The sequence below is a fragment of the Neomonachus schauinslandi genome, chromosome 3, assembly GCF_002201575.2.
Source record: "Neomonachus schauinslandi chromosome 3, ASM220157v2, whole genome shotgun sequence".
NCBI lineage: Eukaryota > Metazoa > Chordata > Mammalia > Carnivora > Phocidae > Neomonachus > Neomonachus schauinslandi.
Genome location: NC_058405.1, coordinates 168303630 through 168320778, shown reverse-complemented (window position 1 = coordinate 168320778; position 17149 = coordinate 168303630). Strand labels below are relative to the sequence as shown.

Sequence of the window (17149 nt, the reverse complement as noted above, 5' to 3'; positions counted from 1 at the left end):
AATCATACAGGTGGAAATGTTTTATAAGCAGTTGGAAGTATAAGCCTGTACCCTACATGGTCTGGACTGGAGATATAAATTTTGGAAGGTGTCAGCTTTTAGTGTCCCATGAGGATCAACTGGGTAATATATACAAGAACTTAAAACATTCCTAGAAGGACCACCACCACATATAGCTGAACAGGTTGTGCACTGCAGACTTCTGAGGGGGTATCATCTAGGTAGAATATACTCTGAAGGATGCTCATGGATGCTGTTGGTAGCCTTGCTGATTCATCTTGAATGCTTATAAATGTACCTGTCATTATTACTGTTGTTGATTGCAAACAACAGACACATCTTAATTTATTCTTTAATTCTGCTGGTAAGGTTTTCCAGTTTGTTCAGACCCCTTATTTATATGTTCAGAAATGTATTTGACATTGATTAGAACTAATTCTGTTCCACAGTAGGTGGAATTCCTGTATTCCGTTCTGTGCTAACAGCTATAAACAGTGATAATTGATGCTTTCTAATTACTTGATTTGGAAGAAATGCTTGACAGTATCAAATATGAAATATTTAATGTAAAATATAAAAATATTTAAATGTATCAATATGACATACTATCAAGTATGAAATAGGTTTTCAGGAAAAATTTAACTTTTCTTTATAATTTGAGTCATTTTTTATTATTGATATTGATTTATTATTGATTTGGGCCCTGTTACTAGTATTCTAAGTTCTTTTCTATTAATTATAGTAGCCTAAAGAAATTTGGAGGTGTGCTAGGAGTATAGAATTTACAGAACAGTAACTAGATACTGTATCAGATCTTTCCATTCAATGGGAAATAAAATTCCTTTAGTCTGTTAATGTCTATTTTATTTTGGCGTATGTATTCCATTACTTCTAACTATCAGTAACTTATGACCACATAAGGCTATAAATGTAAGTGATGATCAACAATCTTAAATTCTAACTAGATTCTCATCAAATTTCCTTTTGAGTGTGAAATTTGTGTAGATCCGGCTGTTCTACCTGAATATGTAGAAGCAAATCTAAACTGAGCATGCTAATGGGGTAGCCACTTGGCCCTATGTACAACTGAATAGGTTTTTTTTTTTTTTTTTTTAATATTTTATTTATTTATTCATGAGAGACAGAGAGAGAGAGGCAGAGGGAGAAGCAGGCTCCCAAGGAGCAGGAAGCCCGATGCGGGACTCGATCCCAGGACCCTGGGATCATGACCTGAGCCGAAGGCAGACGCCCAACCGTCTGAGCCACCCAGGCACCCTGAATAGGTTTTTAAAAAGGCATTCCTATAGGTTTTCCCAACCCACCCTGTCCAGCTTCTATTTGCACATGAGATTTTTGCCATTATGATTTCTCCTCTAGATTTATTTGTGTTTACAGAGGCTTTAGGAAAAATGAAAATTTGCTCAATAGTGTCGGTACTTCAAACCTTTGCACAATTCTGTGTGCCAAATAACTGGTCCATCCATTAGCCATGTGTCTATAATCCTATCTGAGGTGGTACCGGGAGGGAGATCCTGTGTGCTCTGGCAATTACAGATCACCAGTGGGGAGTTGAATCCCTGAGAAGGTGGGTGGATACAGGTGTTTCAGACTAAACTTGATGTATTTTACACTTCTGTTCAAAATTAATCTTGATCATATGAGGACGTATGCTACTCTAAATCCTTGGACTATAGATTGCTTGACTGAATCACGCGATGGTGCATGTAGAAAAAACAAGTGAAATGATGTTGACATTACCTATTTTTTTCAATCCAGTGATTACCTAAAATACTTTGAACTGCTAACTCCTGACTTAATTTATTGCTAGATGAAAAATTCCATGTATATATATTTTTTAAATTTAATTTTATCTTCCTAGTTAGTGAAAATACTTGCCTATCATTTTTTGAAGAGCATATGTATAAAATTTAAGGCTTTCATCCAATAGTTAACTTTCAAATCATAGGCAAGACAGGGAGATTGAGCTGAGATTGGAAGAAAACTGTAAAGTCATTTATGTAACAAAAGTGTGGGGATGAACAAACACAGGACAGTGAGAGCTGTAAGACAAAAACAGCAGAGAATTAACATCTGATTAAAAAAGGGGCAATTCCACATTAGAGTAATATCATTAAATAATGATACTAACATACCATTTGCTGGAAGCATATTGTGACTTTACTATCATATGGGCAGTTTATAATAGTTTAAATTTGAAAAAAAAAAAAGCTATGTGTTTTTTAGGACTGTGGGGGAAAAATGCAACCTGCTGGGAATATATTCACAAACAAAGAGTGCACACTGGGAAATAAGAGACTGCTAGATTTTTACACCATTTAATCCTGTGAGTTTGGTTACCAAGCATCTGATCAAATGTTATGGTTAAAGTATTGTCTCAAAATACGACTATGATGTTTGGAATTATATGCCAGACCATTATTTCTTAGACATACTTTGTCATCTGGAAACTTCATCATCAGAATCCCTGGGATTGCTTTTTTAAAATATGGATTCCTGTACCTCACTCGCCCCAGACTATAAAATCAGCACTTTGCATAGGTTCTCAAATCTCAACACTAACTTTTGGGAACCATAACCTGAAATTCTCTTCCACCCTGCAGATCAAACCACATAATTTCAATTTTTAAAAATTTGACCAACTCCATAACACCTGCACAGAGTAAACTGTAACCTGTTTAGAAGATTTTCAAGACATTTTGTAAGCTTACCCTCCAGATGCTGTCCCGATGCAAATAGCTCAAAGGACTATAAAGTATTCGTTATGGCCCCAAAGAGTTGTGTGCATCCATGCCTCTGTGTCATTGCTTAGGTTAATCATTGAGCCTGAACTTCCTTCCTCTTATCTTCTGACAAACTAGACATTCAAGCCCAATTTGAAATGCCTGCCCCTCCATGGAGCCTCTTTCAAATCCATCCTCTCCACTTTATGCATACCTATATTTTAGCAAATATGATGATCATAATTATTTGCCTATTCTTCTACTTATTTCCTGGTCCTTGAAAGCTCCTTGAGGGCAGGGCATTTACTTATTCATGTTTTTATCATCCATTCAAGAATAGGGACTGATTTAGTGTAGACTTGCAATAAATGTTCCACTTCTCCCTTCTGAATTATAGGGTCATGAAAAAGATACTATTATCTCACTCTTTCCCCAGTAAAGGAAGTTTTAAGAGGTCAAGACTGCCAGTTTTTAAAAGGACTAAAAGAAGAATCCAGGGATATAACTGCATTGCCTTTAGCTAGAAGCAGTTTGAGGATATAATCTTTTATGGTTGCCAGTGACTTCATATTTTGTAACTACTGTCTTGGCATATTACTTGCAGAAAGCAGTCCAGAGGTAAATGTTAAATCCCATCTCTTCTGTCAGGTAATCCCACAAACGAGCAAAACTTCTAGCATGAATTTACAAAGTGGCTCAGGGACTCTAGTTCCTAAAAAAAAAAAAAAGAAAGAAAAAGCAAAAGCTACATTTTTAATAACTTCTGCTGGACAAGCATAAAAGATGAATTTAGTCATATTTGCTAACTTCTGTGATGAATAATGAGTTGTCAAAGTAGAGGTGATTGTGAATTAAATTAATGCTGATGTGCAGTAATCAGCACTTACTTTAAAAGATTAAAATGGTTGCTAAAGTGAACAGAAATATTTGTTTAAAATTGTGTTTTATTTTATATTTCACCTCTTGGAGTCAGAGTGACGAGGTAGGAGTATTGATTTAAATAACTATGCTATCACTAAGCTGAATGGAAATGTCAGATTCTTATTTTTTAAGTGGCACATTTCCTCACATAGTTTTAAAAGAATTATTGTAGTAAGCAATGGAAGAGAATCCTGTAGCAGATTGAGACTTGGAAATAGGCAGATTTAGATAACACTGGCAAAGTCTCTGTGCCCCAAACCATTTTTTTCCATTTACATAGACTAGTATCTATCTCTTCTTTCTGCTTCCTCATTTTAGAAACATACTACTAGAGAAGTTATTTATAAAATTAATTCACAGTAAAAGAGTTGTGAATATATGGTCTTTTTTCCTCTTGAAATCAGCCCTCCTGAGACACTGAATGCCTGAGAATCTGAGAATAGAAAACAGGAAGTTCTCAGTAAGATAATGGGCCATCATTAAGTTTTTTTCTTTCTGTAGAGGACACACAGGGGATCCTTCATGGGCCATACTTATCCTCTCCACTGAAATGCTCCGGGCTGATCTCATTTTAGATGTCATATAGATAAATCACTGTATAAGGAATGGAGTGGACTTCCAAGCCACCAGGCATTACATTGGAAATGGTCCAACTCAACCTGGCTGCATCCAACTCTTCTTGCCTGAGTAAGAGGACTGTTAAAAATTTAGATTTGTTGGCTTCTTTCCTTAAACCCCATAGAAGGTGAACATTAGATACAGAGTAACCAAAATCCTTTCCCTTTAAAATAATGCTAAATTAATTCTAAACTCTATTAGAGAAGTCACCATGTCTGTTTCGATACTTAACATAGTTCCTAATACACAGATGCAGAAGGAACTGAAAAAATACTTTTGGATAAATAGATGGGAAGAAGGTAGGGGGAAAAAAATTGTAGTTGTTTTTTGTTTTGTTTCATTTTTCCTATTCTAGATAGGTAGTTAATAAGGAAACCCCTCACCTACCTTCTCATTTTTTGACACTTGTGTGCAGCAGAAATGTTGAAAACAAAAACCTAAAAGCATATTTTAAAGCATATTAAACTACACTACCCAGTTGCCTACAAGAATCAAACTAAGGTTGCAGGCATGAAAGTATGGCAAGTACGTTAATTCAGAAATACCTCCAGATTTTGCAGATATTTTGACACTTACTGAATTGCAACAACTCAGTGAAAATAGTGTTTTCCCAAGGGCCACATATGGCACGGGTTTGAAGACTAAAGCTGAACTGAATGTGTCGGCAGATTCCAAAGAGTCAAAGACAGTCAAATGAAGCGCAGGCCAGAATGAGCAACAATTTGTGGAGCACACTGAGGTCATGGTTCCTCCCATGTGCGTAGTAATAGAATTCTGAAATGTGTGAGCCAAGTGATCCTCCTCCTCTTGGTTTCCAAAAGGGTTGAAGGGAATACAAGACTGAGTAAAATCCCAGAAGAGGGGCGGTTGTTGTTAGCTTCCTTTTATAGCAGTAATAGATATTTTTGTTTAAATCTGAATAAAAAATGGACACTAACAAACAAAATTTCCTAACAACATGTACATAGTGAAGGTTAAATTATTTAAACTTTGTGTGTGGGGGGGGTACTAGATCATTTGTTTCCAACTAGGTGGCTCTTGTCATGATACTTTGTCAAGAACCATAAACCAAATTTCTAGTAATATTCCTTTTTATACTGGATCTAGGCATAGGTCTTGGGGTGCTCAATCAAAACTGAAAGAATAAGAAGGTAGAAAATATATAATCTAATAAAAATGGAACACTGAGTATATTAAAATGTCCACTATTACTTAGCTTCCCCCCCCCCCAGCTACCGAGAGTGCTCTGATCACAGTGAATACAGCTAAATATTTCACTAGCCTCTAACACAATTAAAGAAGTCATAGATTAAATAGTAGATCATCTTCTGCTTCAGATATCTTTAATTAACAGACCACTTAATGGGTTGATTTAAAAGATTTTAACACATCTAAAGAAATATATTAACCTTAGCTACTTTCTCATAAAAAGTTTGTACTCAGAGTTTTCTCTGCTTCCCATTTTGTCTCACAGCCCTTTCTAATTTCCGCTGGTATAAATCAAATTAGATTTATTAGCATTGTACAAAAGAGCTCCAGTAGGTTTTTAATAATAATTATCATTATCACTGATTAAAGTTATATTGTTCAGGCCAGATGGAGTCCTTTTCCTGTCAGCTAGAATGAGCTTGCATTATGTAGTTATAATGTGTTTGGATCTAAATAAACAGATGGCAGAGTGACAGGATATTATATGCTGGTGATGTCAGCTACAGTGCTTCACAAACAGAATTGCCTTTAATAAACTCTTTTGTGGCAAGGATCCTGATACTTTCAAGAAGGTGACTGGAATTGAGCCTAAGTGTTATATTAACTTGGAAATAATACTGTTCACTTGCAGAAGGGTAGACCATTTGGATGGTCTGAGGTTCAGCCTGAGAAAGTGTGTCTGCTGAATCTGCTCCTTAACTGTGAGAGCATTTAACATAACAAGTTCACTCAGGCAGTCTCTTAAGGAGAGAGAGAAAAACAAAACAAGACAACAGCAACAACAAAAAAACTGCCCAAGTTGTAAGATCTTTCAAGTTGAAGAGTTGTAACCTATGAGTCAAAGAAAGAAGGAAACATTTGATATAACTCTATTTCATAATTTTTACAATATAGTTTATTACATTAGAATACACATCTTATATAGACATATACCCATTCACAATTAATATTAGAAAATTAAGAGAAAGTTTAATAAGAGTTATGTTATAGAAAAGCTTTAGTCTTTAATAGATTTTCAGGTGTACTTTTTTATTCTAAAAATAAGCACTTTTATACCTTTATACCCACAAATACTTAGAACGAACCTATGAAATTCAGAAGCAACCTTCAAAGAAAGTCATTATATATGATTTCTCCTAGCTAATATTCTTTTGCTGAGTCCTTAGGAGAATTTCTCTGTGGGACAACTATTTGCTGAGCCAAATACCTAGAGTAGCAAAGTCCTTAAGAGGAAGATACTGCTATAGGAGATAAAAGTTTGTATTTGAAAATGAAGGTGGTATCAACAAAATTTTTAAAAGAGGGTATCAAATAACTGAAATTAAACTTTCTAAGAAGTTTGTGTTTTAAATGCTTGAAACTTTTTAAAAACATTTATTTATTTGAGAGAGAGAGAGAGAGCACAAGTGCGGGGGATTGGGGGGTCAGAGGGAGAGAAAGAATCTCAAGCAGACTCCCTGCTGAGTGCAGAGCCTGACTCTGGGCTCTATGTGGGGCTCTGGGCTTCAATCCTACAACCCTGAGATCATGACCTGAGCCAAATCAAGAGTTGGATGCTTAACACACTGGGCCACCCAGGTGCCCCTAAATGCTTGAAACTTCTTATAAAATGATGAGAAGATTTTGAGTATCAGGAGATTGTATTTCAGCTTCATATGCATTTGACATTCAACTCAAGTGGGCAATTTTATGAGCTATGTTTCAACTATAGTATAACATAAAAATCCCCATAAAGGAGCAAGAATATTTTCATTGAAGAGTTGCTTCTAGTCAAAGAGTGAAAGATTATAATGTATATGTGCTTTTTCCTATTCTACAGGTGGACGTTGTCATAAGTCCTGTACTGGCCGATGCTGGGGACCCACAGAAAATCATTGCCAGACCTGTAAGTGTTCAACACTGAGAAGGCATGGGCTTGAAATGGTCAAGAAATTTTAATAATTGATGCTTTTCACACTTCTGGGTCATCAGAAACATGAAAATGAGCTTTTGCTGCTTTTGGTGGATTTGCTTCTATTCAAGTAAACTACCTAATTTCATAGCTTTCAAGTGAAACATAATATATAATTGTTTCTTACATTTCTTTGTGGTTTCCAGGTTAATGCTATCAACAACACAGATGTGCTGATATTACCCATGTTTTAAGAGTCTGTATAACAGAGAAAGTAGGAAATCCAAATGTGTACAAAATAGTAACTCCATTTGAGCTTAACCGAATATCTCAGTACTTTTCCCCAGTAGTTATAACACCATTCATTTATTAGAAAAAGAAAAAGAGAGAGAAAAAACAGAGCACTGTGTCTCCACTCTATTCTAGGCACAGAGATATTAACTATATGAATTATGGATATAGATTAACTATTAAATAACAGTGTATCTTGCCCTTGCCTATATTGTTTCTTGCATTAGTCATTAAAGTAAATATAAGTTATCATCATTGCTAAGACATTTAAAAACAAAGTATATTGAATACAAAGACAAGTATCTATTTTTTTCAGCATTCTTAAAGCCATACTTAAATCAGCACTGAATTTTTACTAATCTTAAGGATAAATGGTTTCTTTAAAAAGGAAAAACAAAATGCTCTATATAAGTGGTAAAGATTTTTCTTCCTGCTGCAATAACAACAGCTGGAATAATATATGGAAACCAGTGTGGTGGCAATTTGAAATTTATTCCTTTATTAGCATAGAAGACACAGAGAATGTTATCAAAAGTATGAATATACAAATATTAGATATTGTGGAAATTTATTATACTGTTGGATGGAAGTCCAGATATTTCTAATTTGTCTCATTTCATATTTGTTAGGTTCTGTTTCAATAAGGAAATACAAAAGTAATTACTTTACTGTAAGCCACCAAAGAAACAGGTATAGGAAAAAATATTCTCTTTGGTAAATGATTTCTTTCTTTTTTAAAAAAAATAATTCATGGACATTTTCGTGTTCAACATTCATAAAATATAAAAGAACATAAAGTAAAAATGTCTTCCCACTTTTGTTCTGCCTCTGTCCTTCAGCCACCCCTAGGCAACAAAATGTTACTGGCCACTTTTGTGTATTCTTCCAGAGACTATTTATGCACACAGTAGGAAACATGTGTATGTTCCAGCCCATTTTTCACTCAAATGCTAGCATGCTTTACATGCTATAATGAACCTTGATTTTTTTTTATTCCATGCATATATGCATGAATTCACTTGTAGTGTTAATTCCTGGAAGTGGTAATTACAAGGTCAAGGACATGTGTTTATGCAGTTTGATAGAGATCACTAACATGGAAATCTTGTTCTCTGTAAAGTTTGTAAAAGTTTTCTCTGCAAGAAGCAATGTGTGTGAATGCCTGTTTCCCTATTCCCTGGGTAAAACAGTGTATTATCAAACTTTCCGGTCTTTGTCAAAAAGTTAGATGAAACATAGTATCTCAGTGTAGACTTAAGTTAACTTATTTGACAGAAATACTGTTTTATGGCAGCTATGTTTTGGCAAGAATTTTAAGCAGGATTGTAAAGATTAGATTAATATGTGAAATAAATTCACTACAATATTTGTAGACAGTGTTTTAATAGCAAAGTAGTTGAAATCGAGTTGCACATGATGCTGAAATAACATTGATGTGGCCATTTGCACAGAGTCAAGATTTCTAAAATAAAGAAGAATGGTTGTAATACTCTGTGATGAAGTGGTAAGTAACCATGGAAATTGTGGAAGTGTGTAGAGGTCCTCAGGTCCTCTCACGGCAAAAAACTTCTGAGTTGTCAAATTTAAAAATGAATTTTTACTCATTCACTTACTTATTTTACCAAGAGATCAATGACACTTCCCAGGTTGGCTGCTGGTTGTGGCTGGGCCCCTCTGGTGGGTCCCCCCACCCACCCCTGGTCTTCTGGAGGGAGAGGGGACTCTCAGGCTAGCCAACCTCACCTTGCATTCTTGAGGCCCACAAGTTAAATCTGGGGAATGCCTAAGCCTACCTGGGCTGCTTTCGGTTGCTAGCTTCCATTTAGGGAATGCTAGTTTGGATTCCTTTCTTCTGTTGGGTAGGGAGACATAAGATGCCTACTACTGTGTTGTTCCTCCAGTTGAGGGTCCCAAACCAGTCTGCCTTTGTCTCAACACCTTTCAGAGTTCTCCTTTGCATTATTGCCTTTTGCATTATTTCCACGGTATAGCTGTTCTTAGTAAGGAAGGGCAGGGAAAAGGAGGCATATGCCATTTTTTCTGGATCAGAAGTCCCATGTAGTACTTTTAATGATACTCTTAGTGAATGAAATCAAATAAAACTATCTTAGTCAATATTTGTTGCATTTTATATGTATTTTTGTAGAATAGAAAAATATAGTACAAATTGTTCTTTTGTAGTAGTAGTAGTAATATTTTAGTGCTGAATGATCATTCTTTAATTGATAGGGAGCCAAAGTTTTGGAAATCACTCTATCAAAAGAATCAGAAAACAGCACACATGAGTGTTCTCTAACTTTGAAAATTAAATATGCCTTCAATTCATACAGCACTCAAAATTCTGAAACTTTTAATTAATTTTAAGAGATTTGGCTATGTTAGTAAAAAATATACAAAGGTTAGTAAAAAAAATCATAATTTTCACCATCTCTTATTCTTATAGTAGACAACTTTTAGGATAATTGCCAAGCAGACACCTGTCTTCCTCTGAGAACTAGCCCCTTCTAGAGGGGTGAGTCATTGAGGCCATGTTTGTTTTGTGATGCTCTAACCTTAGTCACAGGGCAGTGTTTCTAAACCAGAGGTGACTCTGCCCCCGGGGGACATTTGATAATGTCTGAATATTTTTGGTGTTACAACACTGAGTAGGGGTTGGGGGAGCATCTATTGGCATCTGGTAGGTAGAGGCCAGGGATGCTGCCAAACATCCTACAGTGCACAGGAGAACCTCACTCCACCTCCACCCAAACAAAGAATAATTATTCATCATGAAATTTTAAAAGTGCTAAAGGTTGAGAATGAGAAATCTTGTAATAAGAGTAAATATTGGCCAATGCTGGGCCAATGAGATTCTCTCCCCAGAGAATTTGGACTTGGGATCCAGAAATTCTGGTTATACTACCTTAGAAATTTGAACTTGAGGAGATATTAAACCTAGTGGACGTTTCCATTTTGAACCTGGTAAATAAATCAGTCATACAGAGGCAAACAAAAAACAGAGACAGAGAGTAACAGTTCTTACCTACTGATTCTCTGGCCTTCATGAGATGCAGCTGCACGTTTATCCTTAGGCGCCTTAAGAAACACAAGGTTCTTCTAGTACATTTAAATTACTTTTTTTACTTGCCACCAAGTGGGAATGGGAGGCAGTCTTGACTAAGAAAATCATCAAGCCTCATCAAAACATCAGCATGAAGTCATTTAATTCACCTAATTTTTTAGCATAGAAATTAGGCTTCTTGCTATTATGACCTAAAATTGGCTTAATGGTCTCTGTGCCTATTCCACAGAGTCTATCAAAATTAAATTCAACAAGCATTTACATGTATCTGATATGTGCAAATATAAACTTTAGAATAGTATTTATTTGCAAGCATCTTTATAAAAAGCTTTCCTTTTAAAATTTACTTTCACCATATTCCTGTGAATTAAAGAGTTATCATATACCTCATTTTACAATTGGGGAAATGTACACTGAGGAAATGATCAGGGAATTGTTAAATTTACACAGCTAATACCTGGGATTTCAACCTGAGTGTCCTGAGTCTAAAGATAAAACGGTTTTCTGTATACCATATTGTACAGCACAGCTTAGTGGACAAGGACATTGGATTTGAAATCAGCCAGATGATACAAATCCCAGTTCTTTCCATATTCTGTCATGGTAAACTGACTTAATCTTTCTAAATCTCAGTTACCAAATCTAAAAATGGAGATAATTACACTTACCTCAGAGGGTTGTTGTTTTGGAATCAAATTCAATGCATTAATGTAGTTGAAATGCTTAGATTATCTTTTGGTATATACTAAGGACCTAAAAAATAATAGCTAATATTTTAATAAGTTAAAGGAGATACTGTTCGAAAACGTAATCCATCTTAAATATGAATGAATAGATGTGGAAGTGAAATTCCTGTAGGCTAGTTTCACCTTGTGAAGACTACTGATACCCACAGCTGAGGAATAAAAAGACAAAAACCCTGAGTGAAGTGGAGGCTACTTGCCCTTGACATTCGCTCCTATTCTCTCCCTCCCTGTTTGAGCTACTTGAAAGGTAAATTACTTATCCATATTTAAAGTGCCCACCATTCCGAGGCAAAATGTATTTTGGAACTACTCAAAGACATACTTATTGTAAGACCTGAATTTTAGAAATATGGGTTTTTTGTTTGTTTTTTTTTAGAGTTAGACTTTGTGAGAGATTCTATAGCAGTTCTGAATTCTGAATTTGATCATATGTGATCAAAATTTTTTAAAAATGTAAAATTTTTCAGGCTTCCTTTAGATTTCTCATAGCCTGTTAGTTAAAATATATTACTTAACCTTAGGCCCACTTGAGAGACACTTTTCTCTGAACCCTGACTGAACTTTTTAAAAATCAGAAAATCTAGACTGTGAAAGTTTTTTCTTTTTTTTTTTTTCAAGGTTTTATTTATTTATTTGAGAGAGAGAGAGAGAGCACAAGCAGGGGAAAGGGGAAGGGGGAGAAGCAGGCTCTCCACTGAGCAGGGAGCCCAATGCGGGGCTCGATCCTAGGACCCTGGGATCATGACTGGAGCCAAAGGCAGACTCTTAACAGACTGTGCCACCCAGGTGCCCCAAGACTGCAAGTTTTTGACAATATTCTGTTTTTATTGATTGGCCATACAAAAGTACGTTTTAGGATCTAAATGATGTAGTCTTATATTGTTTAGAAATTATTTCTTTTCCGATGACTGAAATAAATTCACTTCAGTGAGGGTTTCTCTGGACATATTCAACTTCATGATTTGCCAAATATTTCCCTGTCTTCTGTGGATAATTATTTTTGAGACTTACCATACATTAGGGAAAGAAGGTGAAAGTATTTAAAAACCCTGCAAGTCAGCTCAGGAAACTGAAGTTAAGAATACATTTCACTCACCACAGCGTATCAATGCTGACATCTTCCCACGGGTGTCTCTTCCTAAAACAGAAAATGTGCCAGGAATTATCCTCTGTGTCAATGGCGAGAAGTCTTGGTAGAGACAAAAGATCAGGCTCTGAGAGAACAAGTCCCTGATAATGAATGCCTTGTTAAGGTGAAATGAAGCAGAGTGGTAATCAGAGTGAAAATATCTCTGAATAGAGAAATGGCAAAACAAAAATGCAGAGTACAACAATGGTAAGCTTGAGGAGAGGTCTGCTGGAGGCAGGAGTTTTAAAAAGAAGAAATGAAGAAGTTTCTGTTTTTAATAGATCTCGTGAAATGGAGAGTGAATAAATTGACAGCTTACTATGGACAATAGCTCCCTATGCATACCTGTAGATATTGCAATGGAATTGTGTACATTTCAAGTAAAAATTAGTAACATTTTGCAACTGATTTTGTGTACTGGATTGGGTGCCACAGTGAGCTATGGTTACATTTGAATAATGTGTGTCATTTTTCCCCTATAGCATTTGATAATGTTCAGACTATCAACTCCAGAGCCAACAGCTATTTTTTTAATCTTTTTTTTCTAAAATACAAAGTACTTTTCTAAACAAATTCCTTAAAAACAAATCCTTAGACAACCTAAAGAATTTTATAAATTTTAAAGTAAGTAAATTCTGCTTGAAGAGTCTAGCCAAGTGTTCCATTTTTACTGCTGAATCTGACTTTCTGAAGTAACTGAATTCATTCTCCTTAAATCCTTTGTCATGTTAATGTTAGAACTGACCCTGTAAATCTAACAGGAATATTTCTGACAGAGATGCTGTTTTTTTTTTTTTAAAAAGAAAGAAAGAAAAAAAAAAGAAAAAAAATCAGCTGAGTAAATTCAAAGATCTAATTGGCTTTATTCAGTGATTCATGAATCAGGCAGCATCCCATTTAGCAAACAGAAGGGAACTCTGAGGTGCTGTACAGAATGGAAGGACTTTATAGGCTGAAGGAGGATGGGACAGGAAATTAAAAGAGTGGATTATTTCAGGCAAGTTTACCTTCCCTTAGGGGAAGGCAGGGGGTCTTATCAGGTGGATTTCCTCAGTAGTTCTAACCAGGAAGTTTCAGACTGATTGGTTTAAAATTCCACTCCTGGGGCGCCTGGGTGGCTCAGTTGGTTAAGCGACTGCCTTCAGCTCAGGTCGTGATCCTGGAGTCCCGGAATCGAGTCCCGCATCGGGCTCCCTGCTCAGCGGGGGGTCTGCTTCTCCCTCTGACCAGCTTCCCTCTCGTGCTCTCTGTCTCCCATTCTCTCTCAGATAAATAAATAAAAAATCTTTAAAAAAAAATAAAATAAAATAAAAATAAAAATAAAAAATAAAATAAAATCCCACTCCTGGGAGAAACTGAAACTGCAGTTAGGTTAGGTATCTAGTCTTGGTGGGGCTTAGCAAACGTGACTCCATTTTGGGCCTGTCGTTTCTTGTTAACATGGCAAAAGGTCAAAATAGAACTTAGGATGGAACCCTGAGAGCTGCACTGCATGTGAAGCAGCGACTCCAACTTGAAAGGACTTTTCAGCTCAGTTAAATCGTGGCCGCGTTGCTCCACGGCACAGCTTAAGTAAATTGATTCAGTGGATTAATGTAGTCATCTCAGGGGAGACAAACTTATCTGCTATGTGAAGTCTGAAGCTTATACAAGTATTACTTAGCAAGCTTACTGGTAAGAATGACAACTCTCTCTATTCATAAGAGCTGAGTCCTAAGCTCTGAGCTCTCTAAGTTTAGGTGTGAGAGAGACTAAGCTTTAAGAAATAAATAATAATGATTAAAGGAACAAAGTTATCTCTGTCCCTGCAAGATATATGAAGCACACTTATCTCATTTAAAATAGATACTGCCTGTCCTTTTTTATCTTTCAGCACAGTATCAGGCCTGCTGTCTCCAGCCTCCCATTATCAGGCAGGGTGTTGTTCATTTTACACATTCCTTTACCCTTCTAGACCTGGTGCCATCTCAGTTAGGCACTGCATTTTGAGGAAGGAGGGAGAAAAACATATATAAAAATATTACAGCTTGATTCTCCCAACCTTTGCACAAATTTTGCATTAAAGGAGTTAACGCCTTCAACTGCTGATTATTTAACTAAAAGTTGCTAGGCTGATTCCCACTCCATATACGCTTTAGTCGTCTCAGTTCCTTTACAGGTGACATTTCTTGCTTAGAAACAAATTGAAAAAGATAAGCACATTTGGCAATAGGCCAAAAAACAAACAAACAAACAAACAAAAACAACCCACAAAATGCTTGTCTCCTAAACCAAAATATCACACCACAAAAATTAATGAGGAATATATGTTTCAACTACTGGAGTGAACAAATATGCTTCTGTCCATGGAGATATCCATTAAATCAATTAAAGCTAAGGCATTATTTCAACCAAATGAAAACTTCTGGTGGAATTCACCCCTTACTTCTACAGTATTCTCCCTAGTAGCATAATCCTTTATTTTAAATTAAAAATAGAATGACATTGAAATTAACACAAGCTGTGTATTTGTCCTGTTGTAGACAACTGTAAATGGAGGTTACTATATTGGCAAAGTAAAAACTTATTCCAAACAACACTTTGTTATTTAATGTTTCTATACAGACATTATAGAATATGCTAGAAAATTTTAAAAATTATTTAGCATTTTCCTCGGTAATTTGTTATATTGTGCACAAAGAAAATTACTTTCAGTAGTTGCAATATACAAAAACTTGCAGTTTAATAATAGAAAAATAAACTACTTGGCCTGGCCTATGGATTCTATTTACTTTTAGTGCAAACTTTAGAAATATATATATGCAGATATATAGATGATAATATATAGCCTTTTTATTCTAAAATATGTCTGAAATTTAGAATATTAAAATCTAAGAAGGGGCGCCTGGGTGGCTCGGTTGTTAAGCATCTGCCTTCGGCTCAGGTCATGATCCCAGGGTCCTGGGATCGAGCCCCGCATCGGGCTCCCTGCTCAGCGGGAAGCCTGCTTCTCCCTCTTCCACTCCCCCCTGCTTGTGTTCCCTCTCTCGCTGTGTCTCTCTCTGTCAAATAAATAAATAAATTCTTTAAAAAAAAAAAAATCTAAGAAAATAATTATGTATTTTTGTTCCTCAAAATTTCAGCACGAAATTGTAACAGCTGAAAACTAGATTGTACTTTTTTCCATGAAATTTCCAAAAATTTCCTGTAGCTTATAAAATCAAAATGACAAATTATGAAAATAATAAACTAATTATACTCATGTACATTCATACACATACAGTTTGTCTAAAGTGTAATTGTATTTACAGCCTCTGAGGAACAAATGTTGTTTAAAAAGGTAATTTCGATGTGGTAAATATCCAATTAGGGCAGAGAAAAGCAAATGGGAGCAAATGGGGAAAATAGAATGAGCTGAGCCAGCAGGCTCGATCAATCAGGATAACAGCAAGCCTTTGTAAAAAGCCAACATCTTTAATTAAAACCCTTGTATTTTACTAATAACTTTGCATGTCCATAAGCCTTCTTATCGATTTCAATTATTTCCTATTTTCCTTTTTTGGATTTGTAGTTTCTGGAGATGTTGTAAAATTAAGGGAAACATTACAGTGAATTGATTACTTGCATAATTTCTAAAATTGTGTCCATCTAAAACATTTCCAAAAGTGACCCAATAATTTACTTGTAGAAAATGAGAGAATAATCTCCCCTAATATGTGTTTATTTTGACGTAAGATGATAATATTTGCTGTAATTTGATGACGTTTTTCAAAGATTTAAAAGAAAGGGATGTTTTTGTTTGTTTTAACTACAGGAGATATAGTTATTTGAAGTCCTCCATATAATACAGTTAATACAGATTTAGGAGATATTGCTTAATGTCATCCTAAAGATCAAAGGGGTATAAAGAAAGTATATAAACTTGTGCCTGTTCTCTGGAAATGGGTACAAGACAAAATGAGGAATGTTTGTAAAGGTCAAAAATAATACTGAACTGGGAGCATCAGGAGACCAGAGATAGGTCCTGAACAAACTCAAATTTTAAGAACCTCAGTTTTCTCAAGTTCTCTCACTTAATACAATGAAAAGATTGAAAAAGATGATTTCTGTTCAAGCTTCCTTGCCTGATTCAGATATTTGTGTGTATGTGTTCCTGTCTGTGTGCAGTAATTAGCTATAGATATAGATGATATAGACCTAGACAGACATAGGCACAGATAGTTTGGGGAAGCTGTTCTGTGTTGGTCTCAGCCTGTGGACAGTGATGCTGTTGGCTAGGAATGCTCTGGGGTACTCACTTGGTCCCGTGAGTCCCCAAAGGTATTTCCCCAACCTGAGCCAGAGCTGTGGCTGGACTTTCCCTTGGGGTTCTTATTATGATTGCAAAGTGCACCACAGCAACAACTCTCAGGGAACTTTGAAAATACAAGGTTTATTATTCACAAGTCCTGCAGGGTACATGGCATGTACTAGGGCCATGAAGTAAGGTCATGAGTATAGAGAGATAGAAAGCACAGAGCTGGGGCTCTGCTTTTACTGGGGTCAAGGGTAGGGTGCCTAAGG

At 35.9% G+C, this 17149-nt stretch overlaps 1 protein-coding gene across 1 annotated transcript in view; it reads left to right on the top strand.

Annotated features, from left to right (window-relative positions):
* The window catches only part of ERBB4 (erb-b2 receptor tyrosine kinase 4), a 674126-nt gene that overhangs the window by 341571 nt on the left and 315406 nt on the right, over positions 1–17149 (top strand). Inside the window, exon 5 of the mRNA XM_021702992.1 lies at positions 7309–7374. Within this exon, the coding sequence (XP_021558667.1) occupies positions 7309–7374 (66 nt within the window). The remainder of the gene's footprint in view (positions 1–7308; positions 7375–17149) is intronic.